The 20,015-nt window shown below is 38.6% G+C and overlaps 4 protein-coding genes and 2 long non-coding RNA genes across 10 annotated transcripts; 2 read left to right on the forward strand and 4 right to left on the reverse strand.

The window, feature by feature from the left end:
• Positions 1 to 608: 608 nt before the first annotated feature.
• On the reverse strand, positions 609 to 1,626 carry LOC124202814 (DNA-directed RNA polymerase III subunit RPC7-like). Of its 2 annotated transcripts, none has more exons than XM_046599245.1 (4): positions 1,368 to 1,626; positions 1,184 to 1,298; positions 922 to 1,121; positions 609 to 861 (listed from the first exon to the last, which is right to left on the reverse strand). In XM_046599245.1, the coding sequence occupies exons 1-4, from the start codon at positions 1,489 to 1,491 to the stop codon at positions 674 to 676; spliced, it is 627 nt and encodes a 208-aa protein (XP_046455201.1). In that variant the 5' UTR covers positions 1,492 to 1,626; the 3' UTR covers positions 609 to 673. The 2 variants fall into 2 exon arrangements, with proteins under 2 accessions (XP_046455201.1, XP_046455200.1); XM_046599244.1 differs by having other exon boundaries at positions 922 to 1,130; positions 1,368 to 1,616.
• A 5,445-nt stretch (positions 1,627 to 7,071) lies between these two features.
• Positions 7,072 to 8,541, reverse strand: LOC124202815. 3 transcript variants are annotated; one of them, XR_006878341.1, is made up of 5 exons: positions 8,485 to 8,541; positions 7,860 to 8,362; positions 7,680 to 7,778; positions 7,258 to 7,559; positions 7,072 to 7,188 (listed from the first exon to the last, which is right to left on the reverse strand). It is a non-coding gene; the product is annotated as an uncharacterized LOC124202815 (long non-coding RNA). The 3 variants fall into 3 exon arrangements; XR_006878343.1 differs by having other exon boundaries at positions 7,087 to 7,160; XR_006878342.1 differs by having other exon boundaries at positions 7,087 to 7,202.
• Positions 8,542 to 11,603: 3,062 nt separating this feature from the next.
• LOC124201665 (ATP-binding cassette sub-family C member 5-like) lies at positions 11,604 to 13,610 on the forward strand. Its single transcript, XM_046597827.1, is given in 10 exon segments — positions 11,604 to 11,658; positions 11,661 to 11,889; positions 11,960 to 12,051; positions 12,122 to 12,261; positions 12,264 to 12,341; positions 12,406 to 12,571; positions 12,655 to 12,838; positions 12,895 to 12,964; positions 12,966 to 13,082; positions 13,152 to 13,610. Coding segments are annotated over 10 exon segments (1,410 nt in total). The 3' UTR covers positions 13,431 to 13,610.
• A 64-nt stretch (positions 13,611 to 13,674) lies between these two features.
• Positions 13,675 to 14,537, reverse strand: LOC124202818. The gene is made up of 3 exons (XR_006878345.1): positions 14,421 to 14,537; positions 13,962 to 14,346; positions 13,675 to 13,876 (listed from the first exon to the last, which is right to left on the reverse strand). It is a non-coding gene; the product is annotated as an uncharacterized LOC124202818 (long non-coding RNA).
• Positions 14,538 to 14,735: 198 nt separating this feature from the next.
• On the forward strand, positions 14,736 to 15,639 carry LOC124202817. Of its 2 annotated transcripts, XR_006878344.1 has the most exons (3): positions 14,736 to 14,911; positions 15,004 to 15,276; positions 15,346 to 15,639. XR_006878344.1 is itself a non-coding variant. In XM_046599248.1 (2 exons), the coding sequence occupies exons 1-2, from the start codon at positions 15,021 to 15,023 to the stop codon at positions 15,534 to 15,536; spliced, it is 447 nt and encodes a 148-aa protein (XP_046455204.1). In that variant the 5' UTR covers positions 14,741 to 15,020; the 3' UTR covers positions 15,537 to 15,639. The 2 variants fall into 2 exon arrangements, 1 of the variants encoding a protein (XP_046455204.1); XM_046599248.1 differs by having other exon boundaries at positions 14,741 to 15,276.
• Positions 15,640 to 17,720, reverse strand: LOC124202816 (DNA-directed RNA polymerase II subunit RPB1-like). Its single transcript, XM_046599247.1, has 3 exons — positions 17,611 to 17,720; positions 17,448 to 17,517; positions 15,640 to 17,065 (listed from the first exon to the last, which is right to left on the reverse strand). Exons 1-3 carry the CDS (start codon positions 17,629 to 17,631, stop codon positions 15,981 to 15,983), a joined length of 1,176 nt encoding a protein of 391 aa, XP_046455203.1. The 5' UTR covers positions 17,632 to 17,720; the 3' UTR covers positions 15,640 to 15,980.
• Between the last annotated feature and the right edge of the window lie 2,295 nt (positions 17,721 to 20,015).

Below are 20,015 nucleotides of genomic sequence, written 5' to 3' on the forward strand. Positions count from 1 at the left end.
AAAATCATCCCTATATAAAGTCAACCATTCTTTGACCATGATTTCACTTTTACGATCATTGAAAATCGCATCTGGTTTCGAAACTTTCAAATTCTTGAAGAGGATGGTCAACTTGCTGAAAAGAAATAGCTATTTTTATTTGGTTTTTAAGATTGTTGTTTAAAATGATTCGAATGTACAGGGCCACGATTTGTGTTAGATCGCATCATAGTTTTTGATGTTAGTTTATTTTATGCGTAATATATATGTTACGCCAAATTTGGTATTTTTAAATAATCTTGTTACACTTAAAACAAATCCTAACATGTTTCTTCTTCAGTATTCGCCGAATGCTGAACTTACAAACAGGTTTAAAGATATCGTCAGAAAATTGAGAAAAAGTTTTCAATACCCCCAGGGTTTGATTCACGAATTGATGAAATTGTATACAACAAATCATAAGTAAAAAATAGTGAATGTTACTGCCGTCAATGAAATTTTTCTTAAATTTCTCAACAAAATTGTTTAGCGTACCATGAATCAAGCTCACAATGAATCACTAAATAACGTCAATTAGAACCACATAGAAAATGTTTTCCTCAGCTTGTGGGATTAAAGAAAAGAAGACATTAAAAAAAAGAAGACTTTTATTTCAAGTTGCCTGAGTTTTGCATAGGAAATTATTACAGTATTGCTAGAACTGGGCTTCTCCATCATCTTGGCCCTCTTCATCTTCCAAATAAGCTTCACCATTTTCAAAATAATTATTAGCGTAATCTGTATCGTCATCCATTTCATCATCTAAATCTTCCTTGACATCATCTTCATTTTCCACTTTCTCATCATCTGATTTATCTTGATCGTCTTCATCTTCTTTCCCATCTATCATTAAAACATTTAATAAATTTATGGAAATTATAGAATATACTTTGCTCAACAAACCTCCATCCTCTTCTACTTCACTTTCATTTCTTTCTTTCTTTTCAAGCTTGGCAAAAATTTTATCAGGGTCTTCAACCTTCTTCTTTTTAGCATTCAGAGTGACTTTTGAGTTGCCAGTTGCTATCCTCTTGGGGAGAGTTTCTCTAAGTTCAGCAGGCATTCGATTCCAGAGAACAGGTAGCTCTTTTTCATAAGATGGGCTATTGATTTTCCCAGAATAATAAGTGTGTGAATAAACTGCAATCTTTAACTATTCACCTACTTTTCTGATTTTTTCAAGTAAAACGGTGAGTTCCTCATTCTTGTGCTCAAATCCTTTTGGGTAACCAGTATATACTCATTTTCCACATCTTTAATTAATGGAAGAGGCCTGTTTTCTAACAGAGAAATTGGAAAAACATTCAGAACTTTACACTGTTTCACAAATAGTGTAAATAATTTAATACCTAGAGAGGGGAATAGTGGAGGAGGTTGAGTAACAGAAACTGGACCTGCTTCACCTCTACCAAATCCCAATTGTTCAATGTTAAAGGAAACCGCATTTCCTCTCCCTCGTCCTCTTCCACCCATGAGAAGTTTATAAGTACTTGACTTAATTATAATTTGACTTTCAAGCAACGTAACAACCGATTTAGACTGTGTCGTGTACTCGTGACCTCGTGTGTCCGCTAAATGGGAAATTGAAATCAGCTGCAATATTTCACCATTTTCACGTATGCTGAGTTGCCAGGTCTGGAAAAGTAAAAAATGACAGACTGACAGTTTCGACCCAAAGCTTTTTTGTCTTTTCATTTGTTTGTCATTTACTATAGTATGTCCATGAATTAATCTGTGCTTTCTGCATATTAGGGGAGGTTATGATGTAATTCCAGAAGTCATCGAGTTTTGGCAAGGACAGTCTACTAGAATCCATGATCGGATTCGATTTCGACGACCGGCGTCCAGTGAAGAGCCGGACGGTGTCTTGACTCACCAAGGAGACGAAGGTTGGATTTATGAACGCCTTGCTCCGTAAAGATATTTAAGTGAACTGTTAGTCTGCCTTGCAGTGGTGCTCCTTCTTTGGGTTTATTTACAGATTTAGCATGTCTTCCATAAGTTTTACAATTTTTAAGAATAAACATGCGGTATAAACCGGTATAAACATCCAACAACTTTACTTCATAGGCAACTCCATTCTAAATTATCTCATTTTTTGGACGTAATTACCATATGGTGCTGACATTTTAAGCGTACTGCCATCGAGTATATTTAGTACTGCGTAGAAAAAAATAGATTGTGTATAGGAGCAAGCACATTTATTTGTTCATGTGTATGTACAGAGTGATTCGTAAGAGAATTTTAAATTAGAGCTATAAATGGACACAGTCACAAACAATCGGTTAAAGCTAAAAACAACCAGATTTCGTGCGCGTTCTCGAACACTGTTTGGTTCAGGTCGAAGCCGAGGCAGTTTCGTCTAATCTGATCAAGAGCGCCTGTACAATAGCAGCTCCCCGTTCCTTGGTGTACCATAAAATGGCTGGGTCTTCATCTGTTATTGCGGTCGTGTCTGCCGGTGGATTCAGCAACTGTTGTTGATGAGTTGGATCTGGACTACAAGTCACTGATCCCACTGTATTGGCGGTCGGGACTGTCGGCGCTGGACCGTTGAGAGGACTGGTTGCCCTCCGGACTTTGTAGGATCCCGGCTGGACGAGCACTTGTAAAACCACCTGACCACGTTGATTTTTCTTTAAAAAATACAACAAGCTCATTAAAAAATTTACTAGAATCTAAATGCTAGGTATTAATTTTACCTTAAGAATTGGGTCGTAAAGTTCTGCAATCGGGGCCAACGACGCAGGCTGTAAAGTTGGAGAAAAGAGTAGCTATCCATTAGATTCCCCAGGGGTAGTACTACAACGAGAGCTAATTCCAGTCTGAGTCCTGTACTCCGCAAGGCGACCGTTCCGGTCCTTTCGAACGCAGAGTGTCGATCCGTTTACAAAGGGATCATAACCAGCAAAATTATGTGCACCAGTGGATCCAGCTGTCGTGGAACGTGCAAATGTAAAAATGTAAGTAACAATGCTCATCAAATAATTTTCGATTATTATAAATTTTTGGAATTGAAACAGGGCGACAGTGGAGGACCGATGAATTACAAACAGTCAAACGGCAGGTGGAAACAGATCGGGATCGTTTCGTTCGGCTCGTTTGTTAATTGCCAGAGCGGCCGTCCGTACGGTTACACGAGACTGAGTTCTTATTCATCTTGGGTTCGTGCCATCGTGTAGGCCAATTCCACGTCTACTACACCGAGGACACAGACTACTGCTACACCGAGCCCACCTTCTTCCGCAACCATTCAAACGTTATCCGCGATTTTGTTGCTCTTTTTATTGATCAATTTTTCCATGAATTTCTAAACATTTCCCGCCCAATCCTACATTTTAACTTCTGGCGTTTTATATTAAAGAATTGAAAATAATTTTTTAATCAAAAAATTGGAAGAAACAAATGTTAAAGTTAAAGTATCCCCTCGATAAAGGAAACTTGTTTGTATAGAGCCAAAGTCCAGTTCGTGAGCTGCACGAATAGGAATGTGAAATGTGAAAGAAACGACAAAACAGGAAAAATTAAGCCCAACGCACGTGTGCCTGATCGACCTAATCAACAAAACATTTCCATGGCTATGAAATCGATCGTTACAATGCCAAAAGCATATAATACAATTCCATACATCTTCAATACGCAATTACAAGTGGCCTGGAAAAATCGATTATTAAATTCCCCCTGCGGAGGGAGTTTGATCGCCGATCGGGGATTCTCACCTCTGCCCGCTGCGTTTTAATCCCAGGGTGATTTTACTACAATTAACATTTACAATTTAATTCTTTCATTTTAATCTTCCTGTTGTCAATTAAAGGCAAACACTCGGGTATTTGACGATTTACCTCGGGGCGCACGACATCACAGCGTCATACGAAGCCAATCGGAGAGTTTACAACGGATACGAAGTCTACATCCATCCGGAATGGAATCCCAGCACTCAGGCTGGAGACATTGCCCTGATAAAACTCTACAACATCGTTACATGTACACACTTAACTATACAAATGATAACACTGGATTGTTTCAGACTTTCAAACTAATAGCCGAAAAATATGAATTAAACAGAATACATCCGTCCGGTTTGTCTGGCATCTTACAACGAACCGAATTACTTCAACAGTAAAGTTACCGTTGCCGAATGGGGTACAACTAGTGACGGTACTTATTCAGAAGGAAAAATCATCGCTTTCAATTTATAGAGTAAGAAACAATCTATTATTTTGTTTAAAAAAAAAACCGCACAGGTAGTTATACTCTGACTCTGAGTTCTGTACCGGTACTCCGCAAAGTGACAGTACCAGTCATCTCAAAAATCCAATAAAGCAATTACTACGGCAGCGCTGCCGTTACAAGTAAAGTCATGTGCACCACCGAAATGCTTAGTCGAGGACCATGCAACGCAAGTTCTCAAAATTTCAAAATTTAAATTTAAAAAAATAATTTCCAATTTTATACCGTACGCAGGGCGATAATGGAGGACCGTTGATTTTCAGAGAGTTGAACGGCCGATGGATACAGATCGGGATCGTTTCGTTCGTCTTTAGTCAAGGCTGTCAGTCGGGCTATCCGTACGGTTACACAAGACTTAGATCCTATTCGACGTGGGTTCAAAACGTCAAGTCATCCTATTCCGGTTCCTTCGGGTTCCTCTTTGACTACAACTACACCGAGCCCTTCTTCCGGCAGTCAAACATCCGCAATTTTATCGCTCGTTATTAGCCTATTCTTGTTAACGCAATTATAACGACTGTACACATCTCATTCCCTATTTTCTCCTGATTTGAATAAAACGTTGCATCAAGAAAAACATAAATTGTGAGAAGGAAAAGAAACAGACTTGACTTGGAAGATGTCCACAAATTAAAACTTGAAAACCAATTCAAATATCTTCTTCTTTAATGGCACCAATTTAAACCATGTTCACTAGAGATTGACGGAAGGTTTGATCAATTTGAGCGGCGGAGAACGGTTAAAGCAAAAAAAATTTTACTGAACTATTAAAACTGATTACCGGCCAGTGACAGCTACTTAAAGAGGATGCCATTCAAGTTTATAAACGTGGAACTACTTGTAAATTTGAAACACCCAAAAATCGAATTACAATTTGTTTGGAGGTTAAATGCTAAAATGACCATATTATACAAGAGTCATTGGGAGTTGACAGCCAGATGAACATGCCAAATCCAAAGGTATAAAATGAAATATAAATAGATCTGTTAATATAAAACAAGAAGTGATCGAGTGGGTGAGTTGGACAAAGCGTTAATTATAAATCGAGACACTTTCATAGTGATCGAGACGTGAGTTCGAATCCCGTGGTAAGCATCGATTACATTTCCTTAATTCTCTAAAATTACTCATATTACATTATTAATTCTCTACTATACTCTACAGTTCCTCAAATATAGCAATTCCAAAATGACAGGACCAAAAAGGTGTTTTCTCGAAATGAAAATGAACGACCATGACGTAAGTTTAAAGCTAGATTCTGGCTGTGATAAACCAATCATCAACAAAGCCGTGTGGTCCGAAATAGGAAAGCCAAAGTTGTTGCCTGTCTATGGTATTGGCAGAAGATCGGTGATTGGAGTTGTTCCGCTAAAGGGCGTATTCTTAGCCAAGATGAGCTTCGCTGGAATTAATTTCCGTTGTCCCGTCCATGTGTCAGACGATGAAGATACACGGAATTTGATTGGGCGGCGAGCGTTGCCATTCCTGGTTGATTTCGATTGGAATACGTTTATAAGTGAGGGAACAATTGCGATGGTATCCTCCGGAATAACTCTGACTGATGACAACAAAAAGCAAGAAATGATGGCTGATGCCGTCAAGTGGAAAACACTGCCGTTCTATATAAATGTCTTGGTGGACGGCAAAGATTTCAGAATGAAATTGGATACGGGAGCAACTTCCTCCATGGCTGGATTAGCGAAATGGAAAGAGTTGGGTGAACCCAAACTGACTACGGTCAAACGTACGAGAGTCATGACCACCAGCAACCAGCCAGTCCCACTTCTCGGCATGTGCTCACTAAACATCAAATACAACGGAACTGAAGCCCAACTGCCACTCCTGATTGCAGACACCAACATCTTCCAGACAGTTTTGGGGACCAATTGGTACGATTCTCTCAATATAGACTTTAATACGATCTTTCAAAGTCTCAAATTCGACAAGGTACCCCGAACACCGCCGCCAAAACAACCCATACAAGTTGAGAATTGCGGCGAACAGCAAGTCGCAGGGCCCTCAGTGTCCCATTCCGAACAGGACGTCGTAACCACTCCTTCACAACAAGAACATGTAAAGGTGGTAAGGAAATGCCAGCAGGATGAATCTCCAACACCCGATCCAGAAGCAAAGAAAGTAAAGATCGTTCAAAACCTCAAGAGCAGCGCCACAAGTCCGTCAGCCAAGCCAGCTACGACGCCCCTCACAACTAGTTGGTGCAAGAACAACGGATCTCGAAACACGAAAGGTTAAAGCTAAACAACTGAGTTAAAATTCCATCCGTATCTGAAATTGTCTTACTGTATGTATATAAACTGTCTGCTTTGAATTGGAATAAATGTGTCGAAATTTCTTTTCATTTCATCATTTTAATTTCTTATCCCCCCCCCCCACACACGTGAAACAAATAAGAAATGATTGTGACTACAATTCACGTTTTAGCTTGCAACATTCTTCTTGATAATTATTCACGGGACTCCAAACGGGAGAGCCTAAGATATATTTGACAGCAAGAATGTTCGGGAATTGTAATTTCATTTACATGCATAATCCTTTACGCAATTCTTAATCACCAAACGAATATGAAAATTGATGCCACTCACGTACGTCAAAAAAAAAAAAAAAAAACGGTCCCCCTGACGGTAGAAATGTTCGGTACTTTTTTTTAAAACTTTCCATCCCGTTCACGCGTTCGCCATCACCATTGCTCATACGGTTATCCTTCTCAGAATAATTTATGAAATACACCAAAAATGTCCAATAAAAATCAAAAGAAAGATGCAACAAATGTTCAAAACTTTCAAGTTAATAGCGACGACTTTTATAAAAAGAAATGTTCCGTCGTTAATGAACCCATTTAATTGTTTCGTTCCCCTAAGTTTATGGAAACTTTAGAGGAGGATTCACAGTCCCTTTAGTGGATTAGTTGGTTAGTTCCGTCTAGTCGGTAACCGCTTGAATATATAATTGGCTTAAATCAAATTACAATGAGATGGTCGTTTGAATTACCTTGAAAGAACGAGGAAGACAATGCCTAACTAGAGAACTCGCAATTTAAGGTAGGAAGAGCAGAAGGAAAGCAAGTCCTCGTGAATACATTCATCATCACATGAATGTACACAAGGACAGAGGATAAGATTTCACTGGCGTCATGTAGTCGACTCCGAAATGTGATGAAAATACCTAGAAGAAAAAGACATAAATTGAATCGCAAATGGAATGTTGGCTGTTACAAAACCTAATCTGTGCAGTCCTTGGAATGGAACTCGTTGCAGTTTTCATCAGATGAGAGTTTATCACATATGTATTTTCTACAAAATTTTGTAACAAACATCAAAGTTCCAACTTTAATCTGTGAGTGGAAACCAGTCGAACACGACATGATAAAAACTACTAAATGATTTCTCCCAAACAAAAAACACAATAATTACCTTCGGAATTTGATACAGCAGACAGCACTCACGGAAACACCGCAAACAGCTTCGTTGGATGGCTGGAATCAGGAGCAAATCATGTAGTGAAATGCAAAACTATGAAAACAATTTAATCACAATTAGATTTCTTTCTCCTGAACATTGTACAATCTTGTACAGGCATTACATTTCCCATACATTAGATTAAAAGAGGAACTTCTTGGATAAGAATTCAGCTGGGTTGTTATTACAAAGCAGGTTTTTGGATTTACTTGAGATACACAACGCTTCAGCAGCAGACGACTTTTTTTGCGCCAATGCCCACTCAGTGTAATGAGCACCTACTACTTATGTAACGAAATATCATACAAAAAATAAAAGACATTATATCCTATTTAAAATTATAAAATAAAGGAGCTAACTGCTTATAGAGAAAACACAATTTTGGAAGTGTTGCCAAGATCAATTTTGGAAGTGTTGCCAAGATCCAGCTTAAATCAGTACGTAGCAACCAGAACCACAGACATGATAAAACACCAATATAATCTTTAACTTGCAAAGAGAAAGAAAATCAGCTTTAAAGCAGAGATATGTGAACTTGGTTTTTTGTGCGTCGATTTCCAGGAATCAGGAGCAAATCAAGTGCATTGTGAAATGCAAAGCTATGGCAGCAAGGTATCACAATCCGACATCGAATTCTTCTACAACATGAAACTTTGCATCAGCATTGAATTTATCTCAAGAAGTTCTATGACAACCATGGCCTGACAATAACCACTCAGCTACGAGAGCTAGTTTGTAAATCTAATAATCAGTTAATCACCTAAATTGAAAGTTGAATAAGAATAAGTAATCACCCGTTGAAGTTTGTTCTACAGGCTGCAACAGCAGACGATTTTTCTTGCCACCGCGGCACCGCCCCCTGATGGAATAAGCCACCTAGCGGTCGAAACTCGAAATCCTCTCGTTTGTTTATTTAAAAAAAAAATACAGCGAAATCTTTGGACATTAAAGCGATCAAAGCTTCACCTAAATGATATAAATAGTTTAGCTACTATACAATGTTTTCTTTCTCACCGAAGTCGTTAACCAAGTGGGGTAACTGAATCGAATAAACGTAATTCGGATTAATGTTGTGTACCTGATTCCTGAAGACACGATGCTTTACCGTAATCATTCGAGATAAATATCTTAAAAAAAAGCTAGAAAACTTGGCGTATAAATATAGTGATAGCGACTGTACACATCTCATTCCCTATGTTTTCTCCTGATTTGAATGAAATGTTGCATCGATTCTAACTTGAGTTATATTGCCGCAATCAAAAACGGATTTTGTAAGAATAGTTTTTTAATGCCCATTTCAAGTGACCAGGACACAACTCATCCGTACCTTGTTGTTTTAAGAGCATTTCACTTTACTGATTCTTCAATTCCTTCTTTATGTTTCTCTGCGATTGCCAATGCTTCAAGTTGTTGTTGGTTTTTCTCTTCTGAATCTTCTGCGTCAACATTTCTTTTCCCTTCATAGCTCAAGTTCTTCATTCTGTAAGTGGCTACACTCTGCATATTAGCTTTTCTAATCAGTTTTCAGCTGTTAACAAAAAACCAAAATAACAAAGTTATTAATAAAAATCGTTCAGAGAATTTATTGGAAAATTTTGAATATATTACCCAAAGTCTCTTCAGTATCAATTATTTTGATTACATTTTTATCAGCATAGTGGGTTTAAAAAATAGCGACCGTTAGTTTCTAGAACTGCGCCGTCTATATTTTGAAGGTTTTTAATTTTCTTTTTATTACGTTTTATTACTGATTCGCTGATTCTTGTAACTTTATTAAAAATTAATTTTAAAATAGTAAATGTTTTTAAAATTTTGAACACGTTTTTTTAAAACACTTAAGGTACCAGTAAATTTATTAAATAAGTTAATTTTAAAATAACGCCCCTATTTCTCATCCACAAATTTTAAATTGTTAATTGCTACAATGTCCAACCCTACAATTTAGTACAGGTTTTCGGTTCTTACTTAGAAAGAAAGTAAAAACCGGTAAAAACAGAAATTTAATTTAAAACACAAAAATGTAATTACAATTTTTTTGGAGGTCAAAAGCTAAAATAACCATATGTATATGCAACATCCAAGGTAGAAAATGAAGTACAAATCCCTCTCTTAACGTAAAACAAGAGAAGTTCGAGTGGGCGAGTCGGACAAGGCGTCACTTGGTAAACGAGGCATTTTGAGACGTGAGTTCGATTCCCCTGGTGAGCAAAGTTACTCTCACACCCGAACCAACCCGCACTCCCACTATTATTCACGAGAGATGTCAGCAGTAGGTCGGTCTAGTGTATAAGGTTGACTTTGGTTGAATCTGTTCCCAATTAAGCACCTTATTATCAATGCAAGCGAAAGAAAACTGGGCACCATAATCAGTTAAAAGCGATTGGGGGTCTATGGTCACGTCACCCGATCTACGGACGGCAACGAGGCCAACGTTTCTTCCTAGGCCGCTTGTTCACGCAAGCTGCCTTAGCGGCACTAGATAGAGCTAAAAATAAGCCGAACGACCACAGCTTTGGCTGCTTTTTATCCTTTTTTTCTTTTTTTTACTTTCAACGAATGGTTGACATTGAAACGGCACTCTTCCTCTACCAATTGCAATTTTTTGCACGCTGAACTGATTATCGAATGAAATGTCGGATCATCGGGCAGAATTGCGGGGTCATTCTCATTTGTGACAGGATTGCAGCAACACTGGCAGCGGCTAGCAACAGACGAAAACTGCCAAAACAACCACACAGACATGCAGTGAAACGGCAGCTGTCGATTGCAACGACACAAATAAATTCGGAAAAAATTGATGCCCCATAAGGTAGGAATACGACGGGTAGAAAAAGAAAGGAGGTGATTAATCAACTGAAAAGGAATAGTAAATGACGGTGGTCATCATTGTTAGCGACAAAAATCACTTCAAGATGGTATTTTATTTCGACTTATTTACGTAAACACTAAGGTCTTCAAACGGGTCTCACGGCGACTTGACGTCCCACTTTGATCCACCCGTTTTCGATATGCAAATGAAGAATGAATATACCGATATGTTTAAAAAAATTAAGCTATGAATCTTATTATGGGTAAATAGGTTATTACGTAATACTTAGTCTGTTGTCAAATTACCGCACAACCGCGGACGGACGCCTAACAGAAGAAGAAATGATGGAAAAGGGATCCATCCCGGTATCAACTTACAAAACCTATATCAAATTGGCCGGTGGATACATGTTAAGCATCTTTGTTTTCTCGCTGTTCGCCGTCAACGTGATCGGATCAGGTATAGTAATCAAAATCTGAAATTTACTTTCATGCTTATTTTTACTCGTCTCTTTTGTATTTGATAGCTATGGGCGCATGGTGGCTTGCTCATTGGCTTAACGTTGGTGTTGTGGTAAGTAATTCTTTAACGGAATTTGCGAAATTGTGAAATTCTACGTTAAAGTTCTTTTGTTCAAATAATCCACACATATGGTACTCAAGAACGCCAGCAAAACGATTGGAAATGAAACCGAATATCATCCAAGCATTCGAGCCCATCCGGATCTCCTATACTTTGAATTAATTTACGGAACTTTTATCCTGATCATAATGATTGCCGGCCTACTGCGCAGCTTCTTTTTCATTAAAGTAAACAACGGATATATTATATACAGTAATGTTATGTTCATTGATGGATAATTCATTATATTTATTAAGGCTTCTTTGCGCGCATCAAATTTGCTTCACAGCCGCCTTTTTAGCAATGTCCTGAACAGTCCAATGAGCTTTTTTGATGCAACTCCCGTTGGTCGATTATTCAACTTATTTTCACGCGACCTGGATGAGAGTACGCATGATATTCATGAGTTTGTGCTTCTTCGTTGTTAACATTTTTTCTCTTTATGACTCATGACAGCTGATTGTCGTTTACCGCAATGCAACGAGGCCCTTATTCAAAATGTGTTGACGTGGCAGTCTCCATTATCTTTATTGCCATTGTTGCTCCGTGGTTAGTTGCGATTGGCTTGCTGGCTGTCATCTTTGTCCTGCTCAGCCGCGTGTTTCGATGTGGTCTCCGCGATTTGAAACGGCTCGATAACGTTTCGCGTTCATCCATCTACAGCCACGTTGCAGCCACTATAAGTGGACTGGATACGATCCGTGCTTTTGGAAAAGAGCGAGATTTCACTTCAAAGTAGAAACATTTATTCCAACTTTCATCTGATTAAAGTGCATATGCTGATAACTTTTTCTTCGTTCTAAAGATTCATGGAGTTGTACGACGAGAACTCAATTCAATTTTTCATGTTCACATGCAGCATTCGTTGGATCAATTTAAGGCTGGACTTGATTGCAGGTACGCTAATGAAAATGCTAATATCTTCTGAGGAAATATTTGATTTTGTTCTACCGTTTCTTTATCGTAGTTTGCATAATGGGCATCACAGCTGGACTTGTTGTAGTCCTTCGTGGGATTCCGGCCGCGTTCGCTGGCTTAGCTCTCGCTCACGCTAGTCAGCTAAGCGGAATATTACAGAACACTGTTCGTTGGGCGTCTGAAACGGAACTCGTTATAAAAATGAATGCACCAAACAAACACGATTCACGTCAGTCCAACGAATGGAAAATTCTTTAAACCGTCTTGAGGTAGGCCTACATTTAATTGTTGATTTTATAATTAACAAGTTATAATTTTATTCCTATTAAATAGAATACGCCGAGCGAAGAACTTTCAGTTGTGAAAAATTGTCGTCCTCCAAGCGATTGGCCACAGCAGGGTTGTGTCACATTTTCAAACGTCAAAATGCGCTACCGACCTAATTTGCCACTTGTCCTTAAAAATGTTTCTTTTGTTATCAAGCCCAAGGAAAAAATAGGTATTCTTAGTAGATTTTATATTTAAATTTTATTTTATTTCTCAGTCGAATTCACTGTAATGATCACTATTTTATCTCGAAAGCAATTGTTGGGAGAACAGGTGCGGGTAAATCATCTTTGGTGGTCGCGCTGTTTAGACTGGTGGATTTGACTTCCGGTTTCATCGAAATTGATGGGATTAATATTGCTGAAATGGGTCTTGATGACCTTCGATCGAAGTTGTCCATTATTCCTCAATACCCGGTGCTTTTCATTGGTTCCATTAGGTGAGTTTAAATTTTTTTTTTATGTTTTCGCTAGATAATAATTTTTTTTTCGGTAGATATAACTTAGATCCTTTAGAAAAATACTCGGATGAGGCCATTTGGGAGGTCCTTGAGCGTACTCATATGAAAAAAAAAGGTGAAATCCCTTCCTGGACAACTGAGCAATACCAAGAACAAAGATAGTTTTTCTGTGGGTGAGAGGCACCTACTTTGCATGGCAAGAGCTCTGTTACGACAGAATAAGGTATACATATAGTCATATGTTTGATGAGTTCAGTTTTCCCATAATAATTTAAACTTCTATGCCCAACAGATTTTTGTGATCGATGAAGCCACTGCCGCTCTTGATGCAAAAACGGACGCACTACTTCAACAAACGTTGCGTGAAACTTTTGAGGATTGTACAGTCTTGACAATTACCCATCGGTTGAACACTGCCGCTCAGTGTGATCGTGTACTTGTAATTCAAGACGGAATAGTGACTGAGTTTGATGAGCCTTCGACGCTTCTTGCAAATTCACATTCTTCTTTTGCCAGTATGAAGATGACAGCAGCAAAAAACCAAAAAGAATTTTATGAACTAGATTTATAATTGTATTTAATTTTGAATTCTAAAATATGGCTATATTGTGTCAAAATGTGTTTTTATATTTGCTTGAAAATGGAATAATTGACGCAGACAAATGGTAAACGTTGTCGATCAATCGTGAGTAGCACATTTTTTGTAATTTAGTATAATCGAAGTTGTAAATGAAACAATTTCAAGTTGAAATTCAAAATCAAAATTTTTGATTCGTTATTTTAAATATCCTAATCATACAGTAAGGCAAGCTTGCTACATGTAAGGCCATGTATTGACGCCTGCAATTACTCCAAAAATGACTCCAGCAGGAATGCCCAGCAGTAATACTATCCAACAGTAATTTTCTCCACAGGTTTTACAAGAGCTCCTTCTCTGCATTTCGGCGAAAGGTGTTCCGCTGTTGACGTTGCCAATTCTGGAATGACGTAATGCAGCATAGGAGTTAGGGCGAACGCCTTATTAAAAATAAAAAATAAAATACGGAAGAAAATTTAATAAAAAGAAAATCGGGCATAAAAAATATGGGTTAATCAATAATACCAGATCTGGTAAATCCACAGCAGTTGAATACACATGCGGCAATTAACGGTATTAGAATGAAGCTGACCGAACATCCAACTATCAAAACCACACTCATCATTTGAAAAATTCTACCGATTTGATCACCCACTGGATGCTCTGATTCCGAGTAAGATTCATTAATTTCCTCATCTGTATCGATTTGAGTTGATATCAACACTGCCATCGATTTATACACAATAGAATGGGCAGCTTTACTTAAAAAATTATTGATTTTTTGATCAAACGTAATCGGTTCTTCGGTACTCGATTCCGCAGTTAAGAAAGCAAATTGTTTCATAACGACCGCTAAGGAAATAATTAACTCAGAACTCCGCCACGGCATTGTAGTTTGCAGCGTCTAATCCTAATAAATGTCCATTCGGTCTGTGACTTGTAAGAAAATTTTTGTTTAATAATAATAAAAAATAAAGTACGTACCTAAAAGAATTTCTTTCTAATGACTATCAGCTTAACTTTTGAGAATCGCAAATTAAATGCCACGTACGTTAAATAATGTCGATGCCAAGACAGAAAAAAGACTTTCGTATTCCCATTTCAAAGTCCCTTATAAAACCAGTTGTTGTGTCCTTTTGTTTTTCCTATCTCACGTAATCTTATCTTATCTTACAGGAAGGCGGAGTTAGTAGTGTGATACATATTTTTTGGACTATAAAAGCATTTATTTTGTTTTATTGCAAAGTCCCTAAGGCTAGAGGATAACCATGAAGAGAAGAACAGTTTGCTACGAATCAAGCAGCCAGTCGTGCGTCAAGGACGACACCGTAATGGTGTGGTACCAAAGCGGATACGGCCGCTTCGGTTTCACCCCTACTCACGGAGTGAGGCTTCATGTTGACATGTTGTCATCTTTCGTAAAACTGGAGGAGTTAACCAGGAACAGTTTTCTCCATAACATTGCTTTTGATAAGGTTGTTTTATTCACAATAATACTGTTTTAAGGGCATGTGAACTCCCAGTTTTAGTGACGTCATTAGATCTTATCCCCAAATTATTATTTCAGCTCAAATTGTAGATTAAATGGCTCGTTGGCGTTTCATGCTGCTACTGATTATTCTCTTGTTGAACGTCGTTTTGCCATTTTCTTCAGCATCACAGAATGTAACTGAAGCAGAAGCTTATGGTGCTGGGAATATTAGAGATGATCAGTTCGGCATAACGATTCTTAGAATCCTTAAAACTGTTGGTGTTGCACTTGGAGTTGCATTGGTTGTTACTTTTATAGCACCGATAGTTATTTACTTCCTACTCTGCTGTATCGGATTTACCTGTTCTGGTAATAATGAAATAATTGCTGTCCCATCCTCTCCTATTTGTGTGTTAATTTTGACTCAATTTATTTAAGGCGTTCGGGCAAATTCGTATGCTGCAGTCCGTCAATCAGACTACGGTGATGTGGAAGCTGGAAGTTGTTTTTCTTGTGCACAAAGTATGGGCGCTTGTGGTAGCATGGGAAGGAACGTCTTGATCGGCCTAATATTTGGTATTCTTGCTGGTGCTATTGCAGGCTATTATGCTTGGTTTTATTTTCTTTGAATTGGATAAAATTAAAGCGTGTGCATTTTGTGATATGATGGAATATGTGGATTTGTATTGGAATAATATGAACTTTGTAATAAATGTGACATTTGCTCCTCCATTAAGGACTTCAATTTAGTTACGAGTTTATTTTCTGTCACGAAACAAATAGACATTACGTAAACGATGAGTTTTAGATCATTTTTTTTTTCGGGAATCAAATGACTTCGAAAAAGATACTAGCCGTGGAGTTATTGGGCGGCGCCAAATTTCAAATATGAGTATAGTTAAAAACGCATTAGTAATTATTTGAGTTCAAGGCAAAATTTGTCATTTCAATCACGAGGAAGTGATATCAAATTAAGCTGGTTAAAGATCTTCTGTGCAAATATTAAATTATATGCATTTAAAAAATAATTTTGTTTAATAATTGCTGCTGTGTGCTGAAAATAAGTTTGTTTCTCAATCGCTAGGAAAAGATACTCGATCGGAAGAAGACGCCGAATAAAAACTGGGTCTGTTTTGCGAATTCGATGGATAGTAGGTGGGTGTGTTTGATGGAATTTCTTGAATCGAACCTTGGACAGTTATTGGACGGTAGGAATTCTGTTGAGAATAACTAGGTGAAGGTGGTCGATAACTTGAAGATGATGGAGGTTTGTAATATGTTGGAGATGAGACTACCGGCTTGTAATTCCCTGAAGAAGGTTTATAGGATGACGATTGGTCGTACGGCGCCATTCCTTGGGCTGTTACGACAACCGAATCATATCCTTCCTGAGATCCACTAGAACCGCTTCCAGGTTTGTATGCTGAACTGGAACCTTGCTGGTAACTGGGACTGCTGTAAGAAGGGGTATCAATGATCGTGATTGGTTTGTATTGATTATACTGAGGAGAAGTTTGCTGATGGCTAGGATTATACGACGACGATGTTTGGCTAGGATTGTACGATGATGAAGTTTGGCTAGGATTATACAACGATCCTGTGTTGGAGGAGGGATTGTAAGAAGGTGTCCCAATCACAGGTGCCACCGAGCCGAAAGGATCGGGAATAAGGCCAGAGGGACGATAAGAATTTTGCGGAGACGTGACGGCGGATGTTGTCGGGTTGTAGAACCCGTTTTGAACTGAAGGATTGTAGTTGTTGTTGTATCCGTTGTTTGAGGGATAATGCTGAGATCCATAAGATGGATTAAAGGAATTTGTCGGGAATGAAGACGACGTTGGATTGGTAGGGTAATAAGGACTCTGGCCGGCAGCTCCGCCGTAAGGCCAGTGCTGGGGATATTGATTTGGATATTGACCGAATTGAGAGGCTCCTGGATAACTTCCAGCTCCAAATCCTTGCTGTTGATACAAATGCGATGGCGGCACTCCTTGATACGGCCCCATAGGTTGGAATCCACCGTAAGATGGATACTGCTGTTGGTGCTGGGAGTTAAATGCTCCCGGATATAATCCGCCAAACTGATGAGGAGCGGCATACGGTGGCTGGTAACCGAACATTCCTAATTGCCGAGTCGTTGCATTCGATGAAGATTCATCTAAAAAAAATTAAAAAAAAAAAAATCAATTTTGAACAAAAATATGTAATATTACGTTGATTTCTTTTTATGGATTTTTATAGCCTGATGGTATTTTCCTGTTGAAACAATCGTAATTTGGTACTTCAATTATGAAAATTTACGACCGAAAATGAGTAGGTTTTTGCACCTACAGACATATATAGAAAAAAGACCACCGACAAGGGTGAACGGAAAACGAGTTCTGTTGCGCAACCCGTCCTTCACCTCAATACCGCAGCAAGGCACACACATATACAATTATAACAATCTCTGCTGTTTGGTGCGCTTAAAGTTGAACAGCACGCGCAGCACTCTGTTACTTTCTTTCTAATAAATAGAATGCCATTCAAATATTAAATACCTTCCTCCCGTTTGGAACGGACGACGGACGAGTCAGCTCCGGATGCCCCAAACAGACACAGTATAACAATCTGGACATTTATAATAGAGCGCAGCAAAGCGATGAATAGGTCAAAACATACTCTTTTGAATTATAAATAGATTAGGAATGAAAATCCGCTTACGACAGAAAAGAAGTTGCTCATGGCGTCAATCCGAATAAGTTAGAACAGGTTGAAAGCTGGCGTTCGTCTGGTGGGAACTTCGGTCGGGACAATGTGAAAAGACATCGAATGTCCCAGCAGCAGCAGCAGCCCAACACGGTGAAAGTTTCACCCCCGCCATGAATCATTCAAGGTCTCGTTTCAATAATAATAATGACTCCGCACAGGGATTTCCCACCATAAAATAAAGGGCTTTTTTTAGTTTTAGCCTCGTTTTTTTTCTTTTTTAGCTTTTTGGCGAATGTATTAATTTCCTCCGACGTCGTCAAGCAGAACAAATGGTCGACTCCCGTTATTATTATACGATGTCATAGTCGGGGCGTCGGATTTTATTTGTTTTGTTTTTTCACGGGGCTTTGAGCAAGCTTTTTACGCCAGTTTTCTTGGCCTTGACATTCATCGGTTAGCCTATTGCATTGTGAGTAAAAAGAGAAATCTCTCGGCGCGTCAAAAAAAGGACAAATGTGGCATCCTGCCCATGGTCGATGGCTTGCCAGTCTGGAATAACAGCTGTCGCCTGCGCCCTTTTGGTTTTGATTGTTACCAGCACCAAAGTTCTTTTTCGATGAGAATGCCAATGGATGACAGTATATACTTCCTTTCGAAATGACTCCCTTCAGCACACCTAATAAAAATCACGGACACTCAGTTGAATTGCTTATAGGACTTTCGACGTTATTGGGTTACTCAAAGTATACCCAGTAAATAATAATAATAAACAATGATTGGGCGGAAAAATAAATTGGGAAATAGTTCCCATGGAATTTCCTTCAATTGGTCGAAGTAGTTTTAGCTATACAAGTAAATTTGGAAGATTAGTTTACTTTTCGGCAACTATGTTTTTATTGTTGTGAGAATTACATAGAAACTTGAATTGTCGGAATAATAAATATACGCGTAAAGCGCGGGAATTTCGTTACACTATAGTGATTTCAAGTAAACCGTTTCTTCCTATATATTGTCGCGTATGGTTTAGCACAGACGTCGATCAGCAGACAATTCTGGGAAATTACGATAAGGGGACGACTGACGACGATGACATAAGGTCACCTTGGTTCCCTCTACTTTAAAGACGACCCCCTGTAGACTTAAGGTAGACGAGTTTGGCCCTGACTGGGGTGTGGATCTCTCCTTTTGACTGGTGTTGGGCACTGTCGTCGGTCTGTAGTGACGGCAGTGCATGTGCTTTGGCGGAGGCTGGGCTCGTGCAATCGTGGAGCCAGCTCCGTGAAACTGCAGCACTGGTCGGCCACAGCAACGTGAAGCCCGCATTGACCTGCCCGTGACAATATAGTTTATTCCAAGGAGGTTTATTTTTATAGCGTTTTCCACTACGCCCCAAAGAACATTTATCGACCCATAAAGATCAAGTTTATATATGTAATACGAGTTAAAATAACATTAGTTCTGGGTTACGCTTGTTAACAGTCTATGATAGGGGTGTGGCCGGACCACCAGTGCGCAGCAACGTACGGTGGAGTGATAAATGAGTTTGGATTGATACAAATTCTAGTTAAGTAAAAAGAAAAAAAAAATCCTAATGCAAAATAAATGTTCCGGTAGATTCTATCAGAACATTAATTGGCAGTTCACTTGGCAGTTCGCCGACTGAGGACGAATAAAGTTGGATTGGGTCCAGTACCGGCGCGCGGTAGTATACGTATATCTTATAGCTATAAATCCTACAATGCAATTATTTTTGCAACAAAAATAGTTTGGAAATGAATGGGCGGGGTGAGTCGAGGCAGGAAAGGAGGCCAGACTATTGAACTACATCCAAACCCTTAGTCGGTCAAGTAAACACAAGATCATAAAACTTAATTTTTCGTAACTCAAAATGACTGTTCTAGCGGTCTATATATGCATGCTACAGAAAATGTTTACATGTTTATTGTCTTGCTTGTTTAAAAAAAATTTTTACAAGGTGCTGGCATAAATTAGACACAGATCATTTAGGTTTCAAAATAAACTAGACATGCAAACGTGAGTCTTGTTTTCTATTTTTTCACTAAACGGTTTGAAAATAATTACATGACATGCTCCAAGAAAAAAGGAAAACTTAAAATTCATCAACCGAAAATTTGTGTGAATTACGACATCCAGCCTTCTGTTCTATTTCGGCAGAATAGAACGGCGGGACCCTCATATGTTACAAATATGTAATGAATTGTTTGCAGTACTTTTATCCTGCTGATTTTTGCATGCATAATAGAGGTAATTCTAGATGTAATCATGTACGTTCCGACTGTAATTATAGCGAAGTATGCCATGAAGAACCTTGGTGTTCTTCAGGTGGAAGGTTTACACACTTTTAGTCTGACCCAAAAAAATTTGCCGACGAAAGAAAGGAAACTCAATTAGCTAAA

This window comes from Daphnia pulex, chromosome 9 (assembly GCF_021134715.1).
Source record: "Daphnia pulex isolate KAP4 chromosome 9, ASM2113471v1".
In the NCBI taxonomy this organism is placed as follows: Eukaryota; Metazoa; Arthropoda; class Branchiopoda; order Diplostraca; family Daphniidae; genus Daphnia; species Daphnia pulex.